At 33.7% G+C, this 16,768-nt stretch overlaps 4 protein-coding genes and 1 non-coding gene across 5 annotated transcripts; 3 read left to right on the top strand and 2 right to left on the bottom strand.

Annotated features, from left to right (window-relative positions):
- Nucleotides 1-2,255: 2,255 nt before the first annotated feature.
- On the bottom strand, nucleotides 2,256-4,180 carry LOC120270108. Its single transcript, XM_039277129.1, has 2 exons — nucleotides 3,949-4,180; nucleotides 2,256-2,625 (listed from the first exon to the last, which is right to left on the bottom strand). The coding sequence occupies exons 1-2, from the start codon at nucleotides 4,146-4,148 to the stop codon at nucleotides 2,418-2,420; spliced, it is 408 nt and encodes a 135-aa protein (XP_039133063.1). The 5' UTR covers nucleotides 4,149-4,180; the 3' UTR covers nucleotides 2,256-2,417.
- A 549-nt stretch (nucleotides 4,181-4,729) lies between these two features.
- On the bottom strand, nucleotides 4,730-8,203 carry LOC120270042 (vesicle transport protein SFT2B). The gene is made up of 6 exons (XM_039277044.1): nucleotides 8,030-8,203; nucleotides 6,973-7,026; nucleotides 6,577-6,650; nucleotides 5,800-5,917; nucleotides 5,626-5,684; nucleotides 4,730-5,024 (listed from the first exon to the last, which is right to left on the bottom strand). The coding sequence occupies exons 1-6, from the start codon at nucleotides 8,168-8,170 to the stop codon at nucleotides 4,946-4,948; spliced, it is 525 nt and encodes a 174-aa protein (XP_039132978.1). The 5' UTR covers nucleotides 8,171-8,203; the 3' UTR covers nucleotides 4,730-4,945.
- Nucleotides 8,204-8,325: 122 nt separating this feature from the next.
- Nucleotides 8,326-8,397, top strand: TRNAW-CCA. The gene has a single exon. It is a non-coding gene; the product is annotated as a tRNA-Trp (tRNA).
- A 715-nt stretch (nucleotides 8,398-9,112) lies between these two features.
- On the top strand, nucleotides 9,113-11,276 carry LOC120270988 (chlorophyll a-b binding protein CP26, chloroplastic). The gene is given in 7 exon segments (XM_039278080.1): nucleotides 9,113-9,387; nucleotides 9,791-9,875; nucleotides 10,010-10,060; nucleotides 10,135-10,198; nucleotides 10,200-10,256; nucleotides 10,587-10,721; nucleotides 10,878-11,276. Coding segments are annotated over 7 exon segments (870 nt in total). The 5' UTR covers nucleotides 9,113-9,170; the 3' UTR covers nucleotides 11,139-11,276.
- A 2,433-nt stretch (nucleotides 11,277-13,709) lies between these two features.
- LOC120270207 (protein BEARSKIN2) lies at nucleotides 13,710-15,312 on the top strand. The gene is made up of 3 exons (XM_039277237.1): nucleotides 13,710-13,881; nucleotides 14,425-14,705; nucleotides 14,842-15,312. The coding sequence occupies exons 1-3, from the start codon at nucleotides 13,710-13,712 to the stop codon at nucleotides 15,310-15,312; spliced, it is 924 nt and encodes a 307-aa protein (XP_039133171.1).
- Nucleotides 15,313-16,768: the final 1,456 nt, after the last annotated feature.

The following is a 16,768-nucleotide window of genomic DNA, read 5'->3' as shown; positions in this document are numbered from 1 at the left end:
GTTTAGCATAGAAATCTTTGAATGCAAGGAGGATGTCCGACTGATTAGAGACGACAACGCCGTCCTGATTCGAGACCTGATGAATCAGATTAAAGTGAGTACGGGAATGATTAATATAATGGAAGAACTTAGAATTCTTATCTCCGTCCGCAAGCCAAGACATATGAGCCCGTTGAGCCCATCTGGTGTTACTTTGTCTATGAAGGGCTTCTAGTTTGGAATACAAATCAGAGAGCTGAGAGCAAGAGATGGGGTTATGGATGTTGCTTTCACAGTCTTGGATAGCGGATTCCACCTGAAGAATATTGGATTCAATATTATTAACTCCCGACCGGCACCATCTGCGAATGAAAAAACGAGAGCGGGAGAGAAGATGAGAGAAGGCATGCATAGAATTCCCCCGAGGGGTAAAATTCCAAGCGGAACCCACAGCATCGCGACAGCCTATGAAATCAAGCCAAAAGTTGTTAAAATGAAAAATTTTCCGTCTGCTATAAGAATGGATGCTAATGTTAAGAAGGATAGGAGAATGATCGGAGAAAGCACGGCAAAGATGTTGGAGTTTATAAAACCGAAAAACATTGATCCATTCCAAATTAACGAGGCAACGATCCAGCCTGGCCCAGCGACGAGCAGGGCCAAGCTGATTGTTGCACCAAGTAAACTGAGGACCCGAGAAATTAAAATCAATGAGATTATTTAAATCAACAAAATCTTTGAAGAAGCGGGCTTTACAGTCATAATAAGAAAAGTTACCACCCTTAAACTCCTGCCTCGAAAGAACAGCGTTAAAATCACCGATAATAAGCCAAGGAAGATGGAGTTGAGAAATTTTAGAAAGCTCGTGCCAGAGAAAACGTTGATAACGGGAAAAATTAGAGTTGTAAACGACGGAAACGATACAATTAGTATGATTTGGGGAAGAAACAACGATATGCAACGCACGACGAGAAACAGCGAGAGGGGAAACATGACCAATGCTCTTATTCCAAAAAATAAAAATGCCGCCAGAAAACCCCAGAGATTCAATAGCAGCCCAGTCCCACGAAGGGGAAAGTTTGATACGGAAGCGATCGAGGCGCTCAAAGTTAGCTCTGGTCTCCACGAGGCAAACCAGGGAAGGCTTGTAAGTACGGATGGCTTTGAAGATGTGCGCAGCGGTGTGAGGCGCGGAGAAGCCCCTACAGTTCCAACAGAAGATTTTAAAAGTAATCATAAAAACAATAATGGAGAATTAGGACAAGACTTCCAGGAAGGAAAAAGGAGAACAGGGACAGTCAGAGAAACTACAACCGGGTCAAGGACCGCCGACGTCTCATCTCCATCCTTCCCTCTTCTGGAGAAGAACAGAAGAATGAGAGCTTTTCCTGATGAGGGCATCACGCCGGACTTCACCGACATCGAATAAGAGTCATATCGCCTTCCCGGTTCATCATCTTGAGACATGCCATCATCGCCGGATTCACCATCATCGCCGAGTCAATATCATCATCAGGGTCACCATCACTGTCCTCATCCATGATTTCTTCGTTGAGAGCAGCAGACACCTGATCGACAATGAGGAGATGCGGAGATCTCTCTGGCTGAGAGGGTCAGTGTGGGGGAGTATGAAGGGATGAGACAAAATGTGAACTAGCCATGTTAGGGGTGTGTACAAGCATGAAGAACTATCTCAACACATCTCTGTTCTCATTTTGCGTGAATTGAGGATTAAATCTATTTCCTCGATAAAGACATAAATAATTTATATAAAGACCCGGTGCAACTAGCAGTGCAGATGAATTTATTAATTTTTTTTAAAAGTAAATTCATTAATAATATCAATCATTATATATTTAAATGGATAATATTTAGATAAGAATTTAATAAATTATTTGTGCAATACTGTGTAAAATTGCTGAGTTAATTGGGTTTAACACCCATTATCATGTTCAAATACTATTAATAATTATTTGGGCAATTTCAATTTTTATGTTTCATTATTTTCTAAACCAAAATGTATAAACTTATATAAACTAATTCAACTCTCAGTTTAAAAGGGCTATTCAATCGGTCCAGTTTTGAAAATTAAAAACTGAAATATATTCTTATTTTATTAAATTATAATCTGAGAATCAATCAAACCAAAACGCATTACTCCCATAATTAACAAACATTGATCTGAATATATACATACTCACACACACTTAGGCCTCATAAAAAATTAATCTCTACATAACTAGCTAAAAACACAAACATCCATCCAAATAGAAACATCAATAATAGATAATGCCTGATTTATATTGGCAACATTAATTTAAAAAAAAGATAGCATGGTGATCTTCAATAGAGATATCTGAGAAGAGAACACACAGATTGTCTAATACAACACAAGGCATAGATTGTTAAACATAGATTTATGAGAAGTAATACTCTGTTTACTCAAAGTTATAATGCTTATCAACAGCAACAGAGACATCCCAAGTGCAGCTCATGCCTCTTGGAAACTCCACCAAATCACCAGCTTGAATCTCCACAAATTCATCACCATGACCTTCTGGATATACCTTCACCTTCCCCTCCAGTAAATAACACGTCTCCTTTGCTGTGTATGTCCATGGAAATTTGCTTGGTGGACAACCCCATCTGTATATGTACATCAGTGATAAACATTTTTTTTTTTAAATGTATACAATCCTCTTCAGTCATCAGTTTGATATATATATATATATATGAAGAAAGTCGAGTAACTAAAGTAATGTATGACAGATGCATCAAATATTAAAAATGCAGTGCAACATTATATATTGTTCAGCTCAGTGCCATTAAGTAAGTTATGTGCCTAGTGTTTTCCAGGCGTGTGCCTACGCCTTGCGCCTAACCCCAGAACCCCTTTGGGCCTAGATGCGCCTTACAACTCTGACAACTATGGTTGTTATAAAGAAAAACAAAATTGAAATGTAAAAAAGACGGGGAAAACACTCTCTAGCAGCGGGGTTTTGCACAATAAGTACTCTCCGATGCAATAAAACACTGCCTCCTCGCAAAGAAAACAACCGTGATTTCAAGTAATTGAGGAAGGATGATTGCTGGAATGCAAAACTTGCAGCAAAACATCATATATTTTTTATTTCCATGCGATGCAGTAGCTGCAAAACTTGATGATGATCGAAACACTTAGGCAATGGAAACCCATTTCCTTCAGTTCAAGTACTATTTAGGTTAAAGTTTTCTAAACGAAAGTGAAATGTGAGGCTATTGGAACAGTCTCCTCCCCCAGAGTTCTTCAATTATATAATACTCCATTAAACACACACACACTCAAACCCTAGGTCCTCACAACCCCCAGTAATATGGAATTTAGTGTCTAATTCCCCTCCCTACTCAAAAGTTAGGGTGTTTCGAATCCTACTCGTGGCTTGTCCACAATTATATAATATATATATATATGAACCCTAGGTCCTCTATCACACACATAGACACAATCTTCATATGCCTTTTTTTTCAATGAAAAAAAATGTATTCGAGAAATGATGAACATCAGGTATGATTCCATTCTAACAAGAAACCACAAGAACCACACCCATCAAAGTCTTTAAACCCTAGGTATTGTTTCACTTACACAGACACAATCTTCATATACTATTTTCTTTTCAAGAAACAAGTAGTTTGAAGAAATGAAACTAGGTACAGTTCAATGCAAACAAGAAATTCCCATCAAACTCTTCAATTATACACTCCTCCATTAAAAACACATTCTCAACTACTAGTTCCTTATCCCCTCACAAAAATTAAATCTCACACACTGATGATTACAAAGAGGCAAAAATTTGTGATAAAACACAACAGCAAGAAGAATCAACAAAACAATGACATCAAACAGATGCATTCTCATCTACACAAACTCCATAAAAATCAAATCTTTGAAGAAGAAAAATTGAAAATTTGACCCAAAAAAAAAAATCATACTTTGGCCACGACTTGACGCCGAGCTTAGCAAGCTTCGTCTCCGGCGGGTTGCTTTCCACCTTGATCCCGAGCTTCTCCGTCGCCATCGTCTCTGCTCTGATCCCAAAACGCAACCCTAATCCACCGCTCTTTTTGCAGCCTCTTCTCGAGAGAAGCAAAGAAGAAGCAGCAACACTGCTACTCACCGCGCTGCAGGTCATTGAGCTCTCGCTAGAAATAACAAATAAAATAATAAAATAAGCTTTTATATATTTATATATATATATATATAAGTTTTAAAATATAGTTTTACTTTATTTTATTCTTATTTTATTTTGGATAAAGTGATAATATATATGAGGTGTGGTTGATGATTTTTCTTTTTAATTTTTTCATTCTGATTTCTTATTGTAATGTCCTTGTTCCATTATGTCCATGCTGGCATGCTGCTACTACTACTACTACTATTATTATTATTATTATTATTATTATTTTTTAAAAAAAGTCTCAAATGTTTTCTATGAAAAATATCAAATAACAAACAGATACAAAAATATACATTATTTATTTAATTTAATGATTTTTTAAAAATAAAATTCCCACACAAAATCCTAACTCTAAACCCCTCTAACAGCAAGGGACGTGAGAACTTAAAACTTATTTTAATTAAAAATGCTTTATCATTTTTTTTATTTATTAAAATCAACCACCCTTTGCAATAAAATGGTACCATCCCATCCTGATCTTATTGATATTTGTTTCGGTGAATTACTGTTGCATCACAATCAGTATGGAGTGAGAGTGAAAATGAAGGGCAATATATATGAGCAAAATATATTTTTCCAATTAATAGTACACAGATTTGTACATCAAACTTGAATTTTTCGCTAGTGTCAAACCAACAAAGATGATGTAAATCTAAAATTGTTCTTCATGCTTGACACTCCCAAGATCCAAAGGATGGGATGAAGTTCATCGATGAAACACATCCGTTAAATTTGACAACAAGCTAACATTATTAGAACTCGGTATCGAAGCAGCTCACCATGATTTTTGTCACCATCGATCGAGCGAATGGAATGTAGCTAAGACTGTACCTGAAAATGCAAATAGCTGAATAGTTAACATCCATAATTCAAAACAAAGCGATGAACTTCTATCTGATTAAAAAATACTGTTTATGATGCTGCAGTAACTTATGAATATTTGCTTTGCAACAAACTTAAGATGGCATAAGATGAAGGCTGTACTAGACTAACAATATGCTAGTTAAGTTATGGTCGGTTGAGTCTTTCCATAACCTCTTACCGCCTAAGTTTGATCAAATCTATTAATAATTGGCAAATGGCACAAAAAGGAAAAGGTTTATCCAACTTATTTTATAAATGTACAATCTGACTTATCTCAAGAGATGAAAGTTTCTAGTTTTTTCTATTTTCAGAAAAAAAAAAAAAGGATACTATCAGCAGACTTAGCAGCAGGCATGATTCCATAAAATGTGAATTCTGATGTTATGGCGGTGAAAGTTTGCACATTTCACTTTGCTCAAGATAATCAGAGGACATGGATTATCTTCAAGCCATCAAAGATTTAAGTTATTGATAAGTATGATAAGCATTAACTAGACACACAAGATGCAAAAAATAATGAAATGCATATCCACTTAAGTCTGAAAGAATTTTCACAAGATTGACTCACCAAACAAGTGCACCAAACTCCAAGATGATAGCTAAAAGTGTTAAGAGTTTATTGTGAACCTGTATGATCAGAAAGTTAATAAGTTAATGGAATATAGTTTTGGAATGGTGAATAAGATTTATGGAAATAAGGAACATGAGGACGAATTAACAGAAAAAAGAATAGCATACTCACATAAAGAGCACAAAGTAGAGCTATTACGATGCTTGCGAAGTATATAGCTGTAGCATATATTCGAACAGGATCAAGCATCATATCTAATTGACGTTTAGGACCTATAAGAAAAGCTGTGCTGCCATAAAAACAAAACTACAGCATTAGCCTCTGAAATATCAAAACAAGTATCACAACTACCAAATGGAGAGAAGCAAGATGTGATCCAGCAAGTGAGAAATATCAGGGTTTGATGCAAATAATTATCATTTTTGAAATTCAGAAATATGTGACTGATACTCAATGACTATTCATGTCATTAGCATTTGAGGAGAAACATCAATTAGAAGCAGCTCTCGTGGAAGGATATCAGTGTTTTATATCAAATGAAGAAATAAGATACACCTATATAACCCTTCATAAATCATGCCCAATACCAAGGTCAGGAAATTATAAGTTTCTGGAGAAACAAAGATTCCATCCAAGTGTTTCATATATTGATTTTATATAATATTTAGTTACTTCCCTGAATGCAGAGAAATCATATGTAGTTTTAGACAAAAATGTACAAGGTAATGTAAGGCTTCTCTGACATGCAGCTGGTAAAACCATGTAACATTCATTTGCTTGTATTACTTTACAGAAATCATGCAATCATTTACCATTATCTTACAAGTACCTAATTTAAGATTAAATTCAAAAGAAGTGCCTTAGTACAACCTATATAACTAGAAAAATTCCACAGTATGTCATCCAGTCAATAAAGCACATAGGCTACACTGAAAAAACGACACTAACCTCCCAAGTGCGAGCAAATTGCCGAAGGTGAATGTTATTCCAAATTTAATTGGATTGAAGAACACGAGCATGGACTGAAACCAAAAATAGGCAGAAAAATTAATGCAAAATCTATAGAACAATCAGAGATAATTCACAGAAAAGGCTTTAAAAAATATCCTTATACAATAGTTTTAATATGGCACATACTGTGGAGAAAAACATTGATTATCAGTTGCTTTTCAATTTGCAAAAATTTGTACTGAAGAACTTATCATGTTTTCCTGTTACATGATAATTTCTAGATACATAAATATGACTTAACTCATGTGATATCTACAAATGAAAATCAAGCATATAAAAAAAAAAAATCAAAAACAATATCAGATTAAGGGGGTGACACAAAAGCTGACTTACCAGTAAAGTACATGCTAAACCAGCAACCAAGCATATTGCAAACCCATACAATCTCTGAAGAAAGAAAAATATATCAAGTTTAAAGCTACGGAATGTTTACCCACTTCACAAGGAGAGAAAATGAAAGACATAAGAGTCTACATGAAATTATGACACACTTCATCACAAAGCACTATTAATCAAAACGAGCATGATACTAATCTTCAGGCACATAAGTGATGGTACGAGGCATTTGGCAATAAAAAGAGAGCAATCACTAACAAAATTTATATCAATGAGAACATATCAAGTGGCCAAACAGTCAATGCAGTTTTGATAGGTCTGGTCGCACATGCCAGTAGATGATAAGAAAACTAGTGAAACAAAAGAATTCAACAAGAGATTTCTGAAACAAAAAAGAAAAGAAACCTGGCCTAACTCATATAAAAGACTAATGAAAATTTGAAGAAACAAACATAAACTTTTGAAATTCATAAAATTTTCATGCGGATCACCAATTGTAGGATCCACAATAAACAACAACAGCAACCCATATCCCAATTATTACATGAACATTTAGAAAATTTGTTCTACATTTTTTTTTGGCTTTATTATATTAAAATTAAAAAGCTTGCTGGTTTGAGAATAGAACCAGAGTCAATATAATTAAAGCCGTGAGAGTTACTAAACATATGGCCAAAACTGAACCATTAAATCCTCTATAATTCTCCAGCTCTGAGAATAAACCTGGTACTGTTATTTTTTTGGGTAATCCAATCATCGAGATAACAAAGATTACAATTTTACTAACATATCACAATATACTAAATCAAAGAAATTGAAAACTCCAACATTTTCAAATCAGAATGCCACAATAAATTTCAGTATAATCATTAAACTCATACAAATGGATAGATTTTCACAATTCATCTTAAAAAACAGATTTTTTTTTTTTTTTGTTCAAACTAGAAAAAAAGGACAATAGATCTGAAGAAATGAAAAAAAAAACGTAGATCTAAAACAGATAGTACCGGATCGGAACACCGAAATCATCAGATAAGGAATTAAGAAGAACAACCTGCTGGGTTGAAAGGGTGCACTGGCGATTGAAGTCATCGAAGAAGGAAGAAGAAGATGCTTCCTCCTGCGCCGCCTCCTCGTCAACGTCCATGCCCACCAGCATCTTAGCCCTCTCCAGCGCCCTGCTCATCGTCTCCATTGCTTCTCCGAGATGGGATTAGAGAACAGCAAAATGCCCCCATTGATACTAGAAATGAGTTTTTATTCATATATAGTCCCTGTGAAAGCTCTTTATTGAATTTGAGTCCTTTTATATATATCATATATTTTCATTTATTAAATACGGGCAAATGTGGATCCGTGGCGCAATGGTAGCGCGTCTGACTCCAGATCAGAAGGTTGCGTGTTCGATTCACGTCGGGTTCAAACCCCAGTTTTTTTTTATTTTTTTAAATTCCAATTCTTTTATCTTGGGACGTTGATAATTATTAAGATTGAATGAATTGTATTTGTATACATATTAGAAAATAACTGCTAACATTAATGTATTATTATATTGTTCAAATAAAATTCACATACTATCACCAATTTTTTATCAAAGAATTATATATCATCACTAGTTCTGGAAATTGGGCCGCGCGGAATAACACGGGCCACTATAAAACACAAGCTATGGCCCAGTAATGTTTGGGCCAGACCAGCCCAGCTCATTATTTATTAAATATAAAAAAACAAAAAAAAAAATTGGCCACGAAAATTATTTTTCATTAGATACTTTTAGTGGAACAAAATGAGAAATGGTGGTGAATTTTATGCTAAAATGACGCTTAGTGTATTTTTTTCAAAATGTAAATTATTTTTCAAAAATAAATATTTAAAAAAAAAGAAGAAAACAAAGGTTGTCAAAATGGGCTTTACGGCCCAGAATTCAAACTTCTTTATCTATATATCCAAATCAATGGCTCCAAGAAGCCGAGAACCAACCACGTCAGCACCCTGATCTGCCACGTAATCAAAATTCACCCAATCAAACCCATGCATCAGATTGCACATCTCCACATTCCATCCAATCATATCACCACTCTCCAGATCCTACGTGGCACAACCACAACCACCAGATCCTCCATTTTAGCTCCTCACCTCCCCTGCTTCCCTCCACAAGCCTCTACACAACCTCTGCTAGTTTCTGATCTCATCCAATGGCCACCTTCGCAGCAGCCACTGCTCCGGCCAAGCTCGCTGTCTCCGAGATCTTCGGTAGCCCGCTTAACTTCACCGGTGCCACACGCTCGGCCCCAGCCTCTTCCGGTGCTGCCTCGGCCTCGAAGGTTGTTGCACTCTTCTCCAAGAAGAAGGCCGCTGCTAAGGCCAAAGCTCCTCCCACTTTCGTTGATGAGGAGTTAGCCAAGTGGTATGGTAAGTAATTGAGAAACCCAAGCTTATATATTCATATCCATATTTGTTTTATTCAATTATATTAATATATTAATAATATTTTTAAAAAAATTAACCATGTTCTAATTTTCTAATTTGTATGTCTTGGATCTAATGATGCGAAATATTTTTCATTAATTAATTAATTTATTCTGAGCAAGCCACAATATATTGAAAAAAAAAAGATAATTAATTTAATTTTCTGATAATTTTTATTTTTTTAAGTGAGAATTGGGTTACAAAGTCTTTATAATTCTTTCTGATTTTTCATTTTTATTAGCTAGATGTTTTTTTTTTTTACCTAAATTTGATATATTTATATCTATATTTATTAAATTAACTGATACAAAAGTATGAGTGTGATTTTTTTTTTCCATTGATGTAGGACCTGACAGAAGAATTTATTTACCGGAGGGACTTTTGGATAGATCAGAAGTGCCAGAGTACCTCACCGGTGAAGTCCCTGGAGAGTAAGTTTCTTTCTAAGTTACTCTGATGTTGAATTCACACAATACAAACTCTTAAAACTTTCACTCTAATCACCAATCAAAGAATTCACCTTTCTCAATGCATGATAGTCCATTTCATGTTTGTTTACTTGCAGTTATGGTTATGACCCATTTGGTCTAAGCAAGAACCCTGAAAACTTCACCAAGTAAGTGAATCATGTTCACAATCTGAATCAATCACTGGAAATATTAATTAATCTGACTCGATTATCTTATATAGATATCGAGCTTACGAGCTTATCCATGCCCGTTGGGCCATGCTCGGCGCAGCCGGGTTTATTATACCCAGAGGCCTTCAACAAATTTGGAGCAAACTGCGGTCCGGAGGCTGTTTGGTTCAAGGTTTGAATAGCTAGCTTTACATTTCTCATGTGCATTATATCATAACCGTCAATGATATGCCACATTAATTCCGTATTTATGTTTAAGTATCTACAATAATAATAATAACATCAAACAGTTAGTTTCAACTATTTGGGATCATTACATGAATCTTTCTCTTTTATGGTGTTTTATCAAAAGCCAAAAGACTAAAGGAACATATCAATGATATAAGTCCTGTTAGAAGGATTTTCATCATTTTTATGGAGGCATTTGTTAATCATTCAAGAATATGCTATACTATGTTAATCAATTTTCTCTTTAACTTGCAAGCCCGCTGTTAATTTGCAGACCGGTGCTCTTCTGCTTGATGGAAACACATTAAATTACTTTGGGAAGAACATTCCAATCAATCTGGTGCTTGCAATTGCTGCTGAAGTTGTGCTTGTTGGTGGTGCTGAGTATTACAGGCTCACCAATGGACTGGTATCTATTAATCCTTCATTTCTGATCATAAATCTCAACATCTCTAAATTGTTTTATGTTTGATTTGTATTTAATATAATATCACAGATTAGTTAATTTATTTTGTTTGTGAAAATACGAAAAACACCCAAACTTAGTTGGATATTATGAATGTAGGATTTGGAGGACACACTTCATCCAGGAGGACCATTTGATCCATTGGGACTTGCAAATGACCCAGATCAGGCTGCAATACTGAAAGTGAAAGAGATAAAGAATGGAAGGTTGGCCATGTTTGCAATGCTTGGTTTCTTCCTGCAAGCTTATGTCACTGGTGAAGGTCCTGTTGAGAACTTAGCCAAGCACCTCAGTGACCCTTTTGGCAACAACTTGCTCACTGTTATCTCTGGTGGTGCTGAGAGAGCACCCACCCTCTGAGCACTCTTGTTCAAACAATTATTCACTTCTTTTTTCATCTAAGAGCTTCTTGTAAAGTGTACTCCTGGTTGTATTTTTAATTTTAAACTCTTCTCAATCTTCAACCTAATCATCTTCATCTATCAAGCATGTTTGTTCCATGGTTGAGTTGGACATGAACATAAGCTATAATTCACAAATGTGTGAGACCAATCTGTTCTAGTTTTATCTGCATTCAAATTCCAAACATAGGCCCAATCATATGTATTTCATCATGTCTTAGGCAATCAATTAGAAAAACATTTGCTCTCTTTCTTTAATTAAACAAAAATTAAAAAAATAATGGAATTGTTAAGAAAATGATAAACCAATCTCATACATCATGATCTCCCTCCTTTGACCTGCTCTTGTTGACTTTCATATAAATTTGCATAATTTTCTGCTCTTTCATCAATTCCAATGTTGAGAAACTTGTACTCAAAGTGATGACAATTCATGCATGCATGCATCCATATGTCCATTGTTGCATTCTCTCATGATTCTTTCAAACCATAAAATTGATAAATTTGACTACTTAAATTCACCAAAAAAACAACCAACAATAACATCATGGGAAGACATCCATGGAGGTTAATTAGTTATCATAAGTAAAAACATCACTCAATGATCAGAGATATATAAGTTGCTGTAAACTTAAAGTTTCACTTCCCAATCATTAGTGTACATATATATATATATATATATATATATATAGATATCTAGAGTTCTACTAAACCATTAACAATCAGACATGCTAGGCATGCAAGAAAGAGTGCATCTTAATCAAGTGTGCACTGGCTCACTAGTCTCCAAGTCTGTCTCACATGGTTGTGCTCAAAGCTATGTATGGCTGCTCTAGAATGTGTCTATAGTTTTCATACTAATTGGAAACATCACCTCCTTTTTATTAAACTATACGTTCTCTCATTTCCATGAACTTTCATTAGTTTTTTTCCTTGCATAGCTGTAATTATTAGAATTTTCTTTTATTGGTTTCATGGCACATTACATTATATTTCACTTATTTATTTATGTTCAAAAGTAACAAAAATTGCACTTACATATACTTGCATATATTATATATGAACCAAGCCATTTTCAATGTCTCCGATTATTGACGAAGCACATTGATTTAAAACACCATACAAATTTTTGTATGGTGTTTTAAATCAATGTGCTTTGTGAATAAAAAGAGACATTACCTTAATTTCATAACTTAAACTAGTTTCACTGGCTATTTAGTAAAAATTGATAATAAGCTATCTCTACCTCAAAAATATTGACATCGGTGAGAAGAACTTGTAACAACAAGAATAGGATACCGTGAGACCCAATTATTTGGGGTGTTGGCTATATAAACCCTCCCCTTCCATAATAATTTATCAAATTATAAACTAAGCTCAGATATATCATTTCATAAAATTCCTGATAAATAATTTTTAAATTTTTTTTATGACCTTTCATAGAAGAGCTTCCACTTGTTTTATATATGGGGTATCTACCAATCAACTAAGAACTAATCATTATTAAAAAAATAATAATAATACTATATTTTATAAAATTAAAAACAAGATGTCTAATCAATAACACCAATGTATTATTTTTATCAAATATTTCTCAAGATATACTTAACTTGTCTTTTAAAAAATTGTAGTTTATTCATGCATATATAATCATCAAAATAATTAAATTAAAAATAATAACAAAAAAAAATAATAATCAAGACTTTAATACTCTACTTACATATACTCCCTCCGATCTTTTTTACTTATCTATTTTATCTAATTCACATAGATTAATTAAAAAAAAAATCAGTTGAAGTTGGTTGCCAATCTAAATTTTATAAAAAAAATTGTATTAACTTTTAAAAATTGTTTTATTTAAAATATTTTTTTAAAAATTATGTACTTCAATATAAATTATTGGAAATTGTAAAGATATATTAAATATAAATGATAAATTTAAAAAACAATATTTAATGCTTCACAAATTTTCTAAATTGACAAATAAAAAAAACTAAAAAAAACCTCTAAAATAAGACAAGTAAAAAGAATCAGGTAGAGTATATTGACATGCTAAGAGTTGTGATTGGTTACTAACTCTAGTTAAGTCACAAAACCTAATTAAGATTAGAATGATGACCTAACTTTCTCAAGAGATAACCTCATCACAAACCAATTCTCAAATATTATTCTTGCCTATAATTTCATCATTCCCAAAGGTTAGAAAATCCCAATGCATATTCATATACAACACTGCCTAATTACTCTCTTGCTTTGAAAACAATCAAATTATATCCCATGATCATAAACCTATGCATATTCTAAGTCCTTGGGATCATTAATCACTTATAATAATCAAAGTTAGTAAATAAATCACCCTAATCCTCTCTTAACCCTCATGCACTTCCCTTCATAACTACGTTAACTATCTTTTTATCCATTCCCTCCGGCGTAGTACCCGGCCGGCGTCAACTTTTTGACATTCATGGACATATATATACAAGCTTTCTTAGGGTTTCATTTAGGGTTGATAAGCTCTAGTTAAGAGATCATGGCTTCTTCTTCTTCGTCGGGTTCCGGCGTGCCTCCGGGGTTTCGGTTTCATCCTACTGATGAAGAGCTCCTTCTTTATTACCTCAAGAAGAAGATCGCTTATGAGAAGTTTGATTTGGAGGTCATTAGAGATGTTGATTTGAATAAGATGGAACCATGGGACTTACAAGGTATGTATCTCTATATTTATGTATGTATTAATGTCACATGCATCTAAACCTTTTATTAATGCTAAGTTTATTATTAGTAGTTGTTCAATTCTTTTGATCTTCTAAAGTACTGAGTAAAAATCATGATCATTTTGTGTATCTAATTAATCTATACTGAGTTTTCTTTTATCTAATTGTTGTTTACTTTTTCACAAGGTATATATATACATAATTATACTTATTATGTTTGTAGTTAGCTAAGTGATGCATGCAGTATGCAAGGTGTATTTATTTATATGTAACTTTTAATGATAAATAAACACTTTGTCATGTTTGTGTGTATTGATCTTTTATGATAACATCTAATTGTTGTATTTTGTGTTTGTTTTAAATCAATTATGATAACTTTCCCATTTTCACTCTCTAGGTTTAGCTCATATCACCACTCATATCAATTTCCCAAGTTTCACAATTTGAAACCCTAATTCTTCTAAGGGTTAGTGGAAAGATAAAACTCATGAATTCTCATGAAATTATATATTCATCTTCATTTCTATCTACTAGAGAGATGTAGGATTGGATCGACTCCTCAAAATGAGTGGTACTTCTTTAGTCACAAGGATCGAAAATACCCAACTGGCTCTCGAACCAACCGTGCCACCACAGCTGGTTTCTGGAAGGCAACCGGAAGGGACAAGTGCATCAGAACTACTTACAAAAAGATCGGCATGCGAAAAACCCTAGTCTTCTATCGAGGTCGTGCTCCTCATGGTCAAAAGACCGATTGGATCATGCATGAGTATCGCCTCGAAGACTCTGATGATCCTCAAAACATCATCTCTTCGGTATGTCTTTTCATAATTAAGCTCTGATACCATGTTCGATACAATCAATTTGTTTCTTATTTCATGTTTCATATATTAATTAACTTTAATGTATATAATTAGCTTTGATATCATGTTACATCGGCTCAATTTATAGGAGGATGGATGGGTGGTATGCCGCGTTTTTAAAAAGAAATGTTTCTTCAAAATAGGAAGCCAAGGAATTGAGAGTCATACCCAAGAAAGCCATATGAATACAAAAGGGAGTCATGAGCTTTCTCGAGGTTTAACTCTTGGAGAAGCCGAGTATCAAAATCTCCATCCCAATCATTACCCGACTAATCTCTACAAATCAGAGACGGCATTGCACTATTGGCAAATGCCAACAAACACTTATAGCTTCCATGGACAAGCTCAAGACCTTCTCCAAAACCATCGTCCGCCAAGCGGTGCCTATGACTTCTCCGGCCTCCCTAATGTTGATGCTTGTGATGGAATTCAACAAGTTGAAGGTGAAAGAGACCAGACGGCAAATGAGTGGGCAGTGCTCGACGGTGTTGATGGGAGATTCGGGAGCTCCTCTGGCACGGCAGTGCAGCAAATGGACTTATGGGGTTATGGAAAATAAAAGAATTTCATTGATCCATCCATCTATACATATACATATATATATATATACATATATACATAATTGTTTCTCTATAAAGAGAGATTCTTTTATCTTTGAAAGCAGAAAATAATAGATTGTAATAACAAGGGCCACATGCAAGAAAGCTCTCAAATCTCATTTGTAACTAGTTAGCATTGCATGTTGAGAAACCGATAAACGAATTAAATGCTTCTTCATTGTATAAATAGGAAGGATTGGAAGTTGAGAATCAATATCAAATAAGAAGGGGAAAAAAAAACATGAGTTTCCATTTTCAAAGCTAGTTGGTGCTTTTCACTGCATGTTAATTGCATGCAGTGTAAGACAGATAAGATTTTGAGTTCCATGATGTCATGTCATTGAACATAAGTTGTGTAGCTCCTGAAGGAAAGTACAAGTATAAAATTAGAGGGTTTAGAAATCATTGGCAATTACATGATAAGATGCTTTTGTAATATAATATCGAAGAAAAATAAGTCGTCTTAATTTTATACTATGCTTTGGAGTATTTCGGCTTCAAAGTGTATTAAGTATGGGAGGGATCATGCATGAATGGGTTGTTTGGGAAGAAGAATGGGAATGGTGAGTGGGAGCTCATTGAGAAGTATCCTACACATCTTAGGTTCTTAATTAGTGTTTGAGTTAATGTGTGATATGGTTTATTAATTAATAATTAAGGATATGAAAGGGAGGAGGATTAAGGATGTTTTCTTATAAATTGAATGGGTTTTTAAAATTTTGTACATTTTTCCTTTTTAAGATTAATTGTGAATGAATTTGCTAAAATAAGATGAAAATTACGAATATATTTTGCCCTCCCAAATGTCTGAATTGTTGTGGTTCACAGTTGAACCTTTTTATTTTAAATAATAATAATAATAATAAAAACTCTAGGTTCAAGTTTTCTTTTCTTTTTTTTTTTCTCTTCTTGAGAGTGAGGGGATTAAGGTATCACTGGGTTATGTGTCCTTTAGTAATTCTAGGTTCAAGTCATTAATTTTAAAAATTATTTTATCAAAAAAATAAAATAAACAATAAATAAATAAAAAATTATAATAAACATTAATAAAGGTATAATATAAATTTTAAATCATTAACTATAGAGTTTTATGAAATTATTATTTATTATAAGGCTTAATTTATTATATTTGTATTTCTCTTTGTTCTGTCATATTTTTTGCCTTTTATGAATACTGTAGTTTATTTAATTTTTTTAAAATAAGTGAATGAAAAATAATTGTTAAAAGAATCATAGAAATATCAGTGTTATTACCATATAATAACAACAATAATAATAATACTCAAAATCTAAACCAAATATAAACCCCGTTATCAATAAAAAATTATTTTTAAAGTGTAATCAGAATGCTGTATTAAATTATTAAAAAAAAAAGTTGCGAGTGGGCTTGCCGGCTTGGCATCTCTTTCATTAAAA

This window comes from Dioscorea cayenensis, chromosome 10 (assembly GCF_009730915.1).
Source record: "Dioscorea cayenensis subsp. rotundata cultivar TDr96_F1 chromosome 10, TDr96_F1_v2_PseudoChromosome.rev07_lg8_w22 25.fasta, whole genome shotgun sequence".
In the NCBI taxonomy this organism is placed as follows: Eukaryota; Viridiplantae; Streptophyta; class Magnoliopsida; order Dioscoreales; family Dioscoreaceae; genus Dioscorea; species Dioscorea cayenensis.
This window is presented reverse-complemented; position numbering and strand designations above follow the sequence as displayed.